The sequence below is a fragment of the Alosa alosa genome, chromosome 2 (assembly GCF_017589495.1).
Source record: "Alosa alosa isolate M-15738 ecotype Scorff River chromosome 2, AALO_Geno_1.1, whole genome shotgun sequence".
In the NCBI taxonomy this organism is placed as follows: Eukaryota; Metazoa; Chordata; class Actinopteri; order Clupeiformes; family Clupeidae; genus Alosa; species Alosa alosa.
Window position 1 is genome coordinate 13,451,640 of NC_063190.1, and position 8,800 is coordinate 13,460,439.

The window sequence follows — 8,800 nt, forward strand, 5'->3', positions numbered from 1 at the left end:
CGCGTCATGATCCATGGAACCATCCATCCATGCCATGTTTATTTTATATTTCCTATTGTCATTGTTTTGAGTGATTAATCTTGATTTAGTCTCTTATGTACAACAAGTAAGGCACATTAAATGATCACTGTGTGTGATAATGTGCTATATAAACTTGAACTTGATGGAGGAGCAGAAGAGGGAGCTCAAGTCCAGCCTTTGTTCCAAATCAGAGCAGAAAAGGTCAAAGAATCAGGATTATCTGACACCTGCAGGACAGGAGTGCAGTGACTCACTACTTTATTTTAAGGGATGCTTACATTCCTCAAAATTACTATTACTAAATACATTTGTGTCTGTATTTGTATACATATTTTGTTTTGTATTTAGTAAATAAGCTTGTAATTTAAGCATATTTATATGAGAGCGGATCAAAGTATTTCCCTGAGCTGATATACACTTTGAAGACTTATAGGCTTATAAGATTTAATCTTCTCTCGTGGATGTTTATGTGGGCAGACTGTTTGTGTTTAGATTAAACATTGCAAACATCGTGTGAGGAGAGACAAGCAAGAATTAAAGCTTACAGCTAAGTGCCTCTTTACTGGGACAGGAATAGCAGGACACAATCACACAGGTGTGTGTCCAGAGCTCTAATAGGCTACAATGTCACTCAAGGTCAGTGGTCCCAGGTGTATGGGAACATGCAGCAAAGTAGAGATGGTTGGCATCTATCAGGAAGTTGTTAGTAGTGCTTTGTACACTAAATTCATACAGTAGCCTGTATGTACCATGTACAGTCCAGCAAACAGCAACATAGGCTTTATAAGGGCCAGGTTCAATAGGGTCAAAAATGGTTAAGAAAATGATGAGTAAAAGATAGACGTCACAAATAGCATTCAGTTGCAACTGATGTTTATTCAGGAACAATTCATACAACCACATCTCAGTTTCGGTTTCACCTGGCTTTTTTGATACAACTGTAAAAAAAGAACATAAACCTACAACAAAGATAGTCAGCGAACATAAATAAAACACCCACTTAGTTTTGTTTGCTTTCACCTCATTCTGAATACTCCATAGTACGCCCTTCCTTTTCTTTTGGTTGGGATCATACGAAAAATAAAAGCTTTATCAAATTAGACCAAACGTGTATGAGAGCATTCTAAAAAGCCTTCTCCAATGTTGTGTGTTGTTAACTAAAATGGCAGCTTATTAGAAGGAAGGATTATATCTCTCGGAGAATCCTTTAAAGGCACCAAACAGTTTTCATTGCCAGTAATAAACACAGATTCTAGACCTACCCCGACTATGACATTCTGAAGGGACAGAGGAAAGATTGCACTTTCCAATATGCCAGCGCATTCAGTGCATTTGCATTTGGTCCTATGTGCACCGTTTTACATTTCTCAACATCAGAGAAATGTATTCAAATGCAATAAAAGTCCTAAAACAGGACACGTAACAAAGTGTATTGAAGGAATGCACGTATAGTATGGGGGGGAATGCATACTGAGCGTCCCTTCAGACATGTGTAATTGTTTTAAGTCTAGGAACATTTTGTTGTTTTGGACAATGAAAACCAGATATTGCCTCTGTTTAGTATGTCAGTGTCTCGGGTGTATATGCCTCCTTCCACCTGAGGAAACTCATCACAAGAGATATTTCCAAAACCATATTTCAGAACATAACGCAGAATGCCAGAGGTGGCACAATTATCTCAATGCAGATTTGTTTGTTCGTTTGATTCCTAAACTTGGATTAAATTTCAGTTATTTTTGAGATCACAATTGTTCTTTCTTATTCATTTTTTTTTCTCCAGGCAGTTGGGTATGATGTATGAAGCAACAGGCAGAAAAGCTTAACAAGCATTTGACCCAGATAGCACCCATCTCTGTTGCAGATCTGGCACAGATCTGTTCCAGGGAACAAAGTTATCTGGGGATGAGGGTGGTTGGTCACAATCAGCGCGAGGAAAGAGCACTTGAACAGAATAAAATGACATGAGGACCATTTTCAGCCAGCATGCTGCTTTTTTTGCAAGAGACTGCAAAATGGTTACACCAGAGCACTCTAACCTGAGCTCTATTCTTCTCTTTGTTTCTTTTTGAATTCTTATCCGAAGTGTCTTATGAAATCAATCACTCCCGGGGGCGCAGTGACCCCAAGGAAGGCTGCAACAACATCATACGCAAAGCTACGTTACATCTATCATACTCACATTGCCACCTACCAACAATGGATGGAATTGCATGTTTCAAATGCTAGGGATTATTTAGCAGACTAGTAAACAAAAAAAGATGACATCAAAACGTCTAATGGATCAAACCAAAGCCACATTCTGAAAACAGACGGTATTCCTTCTCCTCCCATGTTAGTATGTGTTCTGAGTGATGTTTGGTTCTTACTTTCTGGAAGCATTTAACTGTTTTATGTATTCATTTAGCCATGTGGAATGTGAGACTGTGTGTTTATGCATTTCCTTTCTTCATGAAGGAATTAACCATTAGCAGACCTAGGAGCTTGTGCTGAAGTGGAGTCTCTTGCAGTTGACTCTGTTTGTAAGGGCTACATGGTGCACTGATATCAATTATCAATTCCGTTTCTGGGGCGGCAGATTTTGGGAGAAGAAATACTGTGCAGTTTAAAAGCTGGCGTAGGTATCTTTCGTGACAGGTAAGGCATGAGGAGTGTCAGTGTTTTGCTTGCCTTCAAAAAAATCCTTTTTTTTTTGTTTTGTTTATTTTTTATTTCTCCTAGCAATCCCTCCCTCGTTCATTCTCTATTCAGAACGGATGCCTTGCCCCCCTCCCCTTAGGAAATCCTCTTTAGCTCAGGGAGGTGATGTTGGACCGACCACCAGGGGGCACTACGATGCGGCGTCCACCAGGACGGATGGGGTTCTCGTCAGCAGGTGGTCCTGTGATAACAAACACACATGCAGTTAGAGATTTGTGTGTGTGTGTGTGTGTGTGTGTGTGTGTGTGTGTGTGAGACGGTGTGTGTGTGTGTGTGTCTTTGTGTGTGTGTGTGTGTGTGTGTGTGTGTGTGTGTGTGTGTGTGTGTGTGTGTGTCTTTGTGTGTGTGTGTGTGTGTGTGTGTGTGTGTGTGTGTGTGTGTGTGTGTGTGACGGTGTGTGTGTGTGTGTCTTTGTGTGTGTGTGTGTGTGTGTGTGTGTGTGTGTGTGTGTGTGTGTGTGCCTGCGGGGATAAGACAGTAAAGACCCTTTTCAACAGAAAGCTTGGCGCTGGGCTCAACCTGAGCTGGACAGCTTCCCCCCCTAAGGTCAACCTAGGCTCTAACTTAACCCTGACCTTGGGATTAAATCCTTTTTAAAAGCAATAGGATTGTCAGGGGATTAGGGCGGACATATTGAAAACGGCCAGGACTTAACCGCATTGTTTTGTCCTATGCACATGCTTTTGCTGTTGCTGTTGCCATCGCCGTGAGTCAGGGGCTTACAAAAAGACAGGAGAGATCTCAGGTGTTTGTAAATAAACTCTGCTTGTCTTCGTGCTTCCATCTGTACTCATCAGGGTGTGTATACTGTATACACGTGTCCAACAAACACACATGTGCCTGTGGTGTGAGGTACGAGGAGCAGACCAGCGGGAAAGGATATGAAACAGACTCTAAATGACTTCAGTGAGGGGGGACCTCATCACTCTCTGACGCACACAGAAATAGCTCCAAGAGGTGTTCACTTCAATCCATTTGTTTCTAATATTCAGCCAATTGCTTACAATAAACAGGAAATATGCATATGATGTCCTGAGATCATGTCAAGGTATCATATCATAATGCATTTTCATTTTTTTTTTTTTTTTTTTTTTTTGGTGGTACATTTGATGACCACAACTAGCAGATATCACAAATCAAAAGTATATTTTCACATTTTTGACAGAGAGATAATTGTTTAAATCCGTATCGTGTACTGCACTTACTGTGGATTCGGGACTCACCCTGCTGCTGCTGGCCAGCTGCTAAGCTGAAGCCAGAGTGGTGCAGGTTTCGCACGGGGGTCTGTTTGGTGGGCGAGGTGCGGGCGGAGGAGGCCGGGGTGGCACCGCGAGACATGGGCGTGAATTCGGCCACGGGTCCGTCGTACATGCCCCTGGGCACTGCCCGGATCACCGCCAGCTGTGGCACAGACAGGGAGAGGAGGAGGAGGAGGAGGGGAGACAAGATGATGAAGAGTTTGATTAGTTGGAACTGAGCCTGCACTGTGGTTTAAGACACCAGAGTCAACATCTGTCTCTATGTGTGTGTGTATGTATACATGCGTGCATATGCCAGAGTGTGGACGTCCATTTGGGTCTTTGATTGTGTGTATTTATATTTATGTGTTTGTGTGTGTGTGTGTGTGTGTGTGTGTGTGTGTGTGTGCCGCGCGCATACACGTCTGCATATATGTGCATATGCATGCACGTGCTTGTGAGAGCCTTATAGAGAAAAAGAGAGCGTGAGAGGCGTGTCCTGATTATCGTTGCTAAATGAGTTCCATGTCCAGTGCTGTTAGGAATATGAATGGTGTGTGTTTGTTTACTGCGCTATTTATGCTCCGGTACAAGAGCATATTTCACCCAATGTTTTGCTAGTAAAAGCGCTTCCAGATTCCCACACACACAAACACACACATCTGATTACTGATTAAACAATAGGCCTTGTGAATATGCTCCTTTTATTTTGGACAGCAATAATATACCCAAGGCCAGCTAATCAAGCTATCGCTATCCAGAATGTTGAGAAACGTCCAGTAATGATGACAAAAACATCTCTGGGACTTAACACCTTCAGGGTTAAGTCAATGGGATGGCTGAAGGCCAGAAGAGAACCGATCATGCCATGGCTAAGCACCAATGACACAAGGTTAATTGTAAGCAGCCACCATAACAGATCCCAGCCTAATGTTTAGCCTATTGTTTATAATTAGATTTTTTCTGTATCATTTGTAACATCACTCAAATAATTAAAGTGAAACACCAAAACAGGGCAGGGTATAACCTTTTGTTTGTATTAGCTAAGCATGTAGCCTATTCAGAACAGACCCCCTACTCACACTGGACTGGAGCACAGAGAAGTGACTAGACATGAAACACCAACTAGAGCAGGTTATGACAGGATAACTTCTGTGTATAGTTTATCTAAACTGAGAATGTTACCTATTGAAAATGAGATGAGTTTATTAATAGATAACCTCTAACCCCACAGTAGACCAGGCCAGAAGAGTGACTGTACAGTACATAACCAACCTATTAGGCTGTAACCACCAGAGCATTTCTGTCATGCCTGAGAGAACTTTCTAGATATGACTAATGTGGTCAGTGGTCGATGAGGCACACTCTGTTCACCCAGGAATTTCGGTCTGAATCTCTTTATCTAATTGATCTTCACTCTAGATCCTATTTCTATACAGAGCCCTGTGACAGATTGATCTTTGATATCTGAGTTGAGGGGTTCATTGGTAACAAAATGTCCACCATCATTGTTGTTTACTGTCCAGCATAAGGCATCACTTATGAAATAAGGAAATTGTATATATTTACTTTACATTTCCACATAAACATGAGGGGGTTTTCAATATTTGAGAGGAAACTAAGAGTAAGAGTAAAATAATAAAAACGTGCATAGTACAAGCAAGAAACATTCTATCCTCAGATAAAACCCTTTAATCACTGTGAAAATAGCTGTCAACTCCCTGATACAGTATCTTTGTTGTTGATCTACTGGTTTCTTCCTCATAACCTTAACCTTCCTTCTCTCTTTCAATTTCTCTCTCTCTCTCTCTCTAGCTATTTCCGTCTCCACCTTTTGGCTCCATTCCATATTCTTTCCTTCTCTCTCTCTCTCTCTCTCTCTCTCTCTCTCTCTCTCTCTCTCTCTCTCTGACTCTCGGATTGTTCTCTCTTCAGTCTGATCGCAGATCACAGATAAGTCCAGTTAATTCATACCATCTGATAGAGGTATACACAGAAAACAAACACACACACACACACACACACACACACACACACACACACACACACATCACAGCACACACATTTCTGCCTCAGAGCAGCTGGTCCAAACAGAGGATAAGTTAGCTGAAGCCATGAGAAACCATTGGACTGCGGCTTCAGCTGTCTGTCTGTCTGTCTGTCTGCCTGCCCATAGTCTGCTCCTGAAGGGCTCCATATTGTGCTGGTTAAGTGAGTGCCGTGTGTTGTTCTGCTGAGGGACTCGCTGGCCACTGACTGACAGTGTTGGCCAGACCAGCTCAGCTCACAGCCCCCATCCTCAGTGCAACAAGTCCAACACACTCTGGATAAAGACAACGTTTTTGGACGAAAACGGTATGGCCTTTGGATGTGGTCAGAGTGAAAAGGGGCCAAGTTTTTGGCAATAACCCTTCCCCGCATAAAATTATTTACATCGTGTTCCTCTGTTATGCTGTTTCAATGGCTGTGCACTGCACAGTATATCAACTAAATATATCCTAAATATCTGAGGATATATGTAGCACTCTGTTTTGCCTAAGTATTACCTGTCAATTCAGATCTCAGATCAGGTTTTTTTTTAAGAGAACCAGAAAAATGCAGATTCAGTAAACTTAACGTTTTTTAGTTTACTGAACCTCCACAAATACCTTTTTCGAGTGTGAACTATCAGTTCCTTGATGGGTCTTCGGGGCAAATCAGTTTCCCCTCTAGAGAGCTGATGCTTTAGGGTCCGTTCCTAAGTGAGAAGAACCGTACCCTTCGAGGCCGAGACACCCACCTGCTTGCGGGCCTTGACTCTCTTGTAGGCGAAGTCGGGGTATGGGGAGCAGGGCAGGAAGCGTCCAGTGCCGGTGGTGGCATGCAGGTTGCCGTCCTCCAGGACGATCTTCCCCTGGCAGATGACCACCATGGGCGCCCCACGCAGCTCCAGACCCTCAAAGATGTTATACTCAGCAGCCTGCAGGACAGGGGAAGACAGCAGCACAACACCGCTGGTTATGGAACACAGCAAAACACAGCTGGTTACGGGGCACACTTCAACATGGGTGGTCAGTGAACACAACTTCAAATTGCTGGTTAGGGCATACCTAACTATTGACACACTATCATACTTGATACAAAGCACCACTGTGTCACTATTCCCTTGTTTGCATTTGCTGCATATGTTTGTGATCAGCACCGCTGGTTAGTGAACATACCAAAACATTTCATCACTTTCATAACCTTTGGCTACACAAAGTCTCGGTGTGACCACAGTCTCCTCAGTCTTCAGTGTGCTGAAGAAAATGGTTGTCTGTAATGAAGTTGTGACTAATTTTTCCTATATAATGCTAATATTCTTACTTTAATACTTTCTTCTCATCTTATTAGTAGATTGTGTCTTTTCTATCAATGTACAAGTAATGGAAGTTGTACATGGATGCAAAGAAAGAAATGGTTAAAAGAAAACCTCCCTAGTATAAGAGAGAAGGAGTAAAAGCACCACACCGCAACCTTAAAGTCAACTTGGAACAAACTGCATCAGACTGAGCAGTGTGTGTTTATGTGCACACATGCGACCGTGAGGGAATGGATAGTGTGTCTGCTAGCAAAGATATACGAGAGCTTTGACAGAGTGTGTGTGTGGTGTGGAAACAGAGTGGTCCCTGTGTGAGGGTGAGCAGAAAGGGTGTCACTGAGGAGATGGGACTCTGAGCCTGTGTTTTAATCAAGAGCATGTGTGTGTGTGTGTGTGTGTGTGTGTGTGTGTGTGTGTGTGTGTGTGTGTGTGTGTGTGTGTGTGTGTGTGTGTGTGTACAGAGAAGGGGAAGAAGAGAGGACCTCAATCTGCTCCTCCTCCTCCCCTTTTTGTATTCTCCTTCCATTTCTGTCTATCTCTTCTCTCTCTTTTTCTTTCTCTCTCTATCTCTCTATCTCTCATTTTCTCTCTCTCTGACTCTCTCTCTCTCTCCCTCTCTCCCTCTCTCTCTCCATCAGTCTGGCCTGTTTCTTATACTTGGCATGTAAAGACAAACAGCTGCCATCGCACAGCTGGAGCGAGAAACTCAAGCATCTCCCAGCATTTCTCTTACACTTTCTCCCTCCCTCTCACCCTCTCTGTCCCTCCTTCCTTCCCTCCCTTTCCCTCTCTCCCCCCATCCCTGCTCCACTCCACTCCGCTCTCCTCTCCTCTCCTCTTCTCTCCTCTCCTCCTCCCCTGGATAAGCCTTTTGCCCCCAATCTGGGAGTCTCTTTTTTTTATTTCTCTATCTCACTCCCTCAGCTCTAAGCCTTACCCACCCCCACCCCCCACCCCCCTACTCTGGTCTCCTAGGCGTCGGTTCCAAACTTGGGCATTTGCATACGGCGGCGGTCCGCCATTGTCCACCTCGCCCAGCGCTTTCTTTTTTTGCACACGGCCCCGCTGTGCATGCTAAAGATGGGAGAGGACAGCACGCAAGAGCGGGAGTGCTTGCCAAATATGATGTCATCGCTCTGCCCCCCACCACACACACACACACACACACTGACACACACACCACTCCCCCCACCACCCCTGTGTAACAACAGAAACAAACTCTTGACCAAAACTTCCACTTCTTGGACGACAGTCAATGTTTTTTCTCCTATTCATTTTTTCCCTCCTGTGCTTGAAGTGTGGAGAGCAGAATACTGGGTGGTGCTGGGGACAGTTCTGCTATGTTAGTTATGGTAAACATCATCCCTCCCTCTCTCTCTTTCTCTCTCACTCTATCTATCTCTCACTCTTTCCCTCCCTCCCTCTTTCCCTCCTTCCTCTCTCTCTCTCTCTCCCCCTGTCTTTTTCTGGGTTCGGTGGTTGTGAGAGGCTGGGTGCTGGGCGG

At 43.9% G+C, this 8,800-nt stretch overlaps 1 protein-coding gene across 3 annotated transcripts in view; it reads right to left on the bottom strand.

Annotated features, from left to right (window-relative positions):
* Positions 1 to 877: 877 nt before the first annotated feature.
* The window catches only part of dpysl3 (dihydropyrimidinase like 3), a 31,060-nt gene continuing 23,137 nt past the window's right edge, over positions 878 to 8,800 (bottom strand). For 2 of the 3 annotated variants that reach the window (XM_048235231.1, XM_048235224.1), the window contains exons 12-14: positions 6,736 to 6,915; positions 3,942 to 4,119; positions 878 to 2,899 (exon numbers count right to left, since the gene is read on the bottom strand). In XM_048235231.1, coding sequence (XP_048091188.1) covers positions 2,808 to 2,899; positions 3,942 to 4,119; positions 6,736 to 6,915 — 450 coding nt within the window. In that variant the 3' untranslated portion in view covers positions 878 to 2,807. Of the gene's footprint in view, positions 2,900 to 3,923; positions 4,120 to 6,735; positions 6,916 to 8,800 lie in introns of all 3 variants that reach the window. The other variant, XM_048235216.1, reaches the window with a different exon arrangement.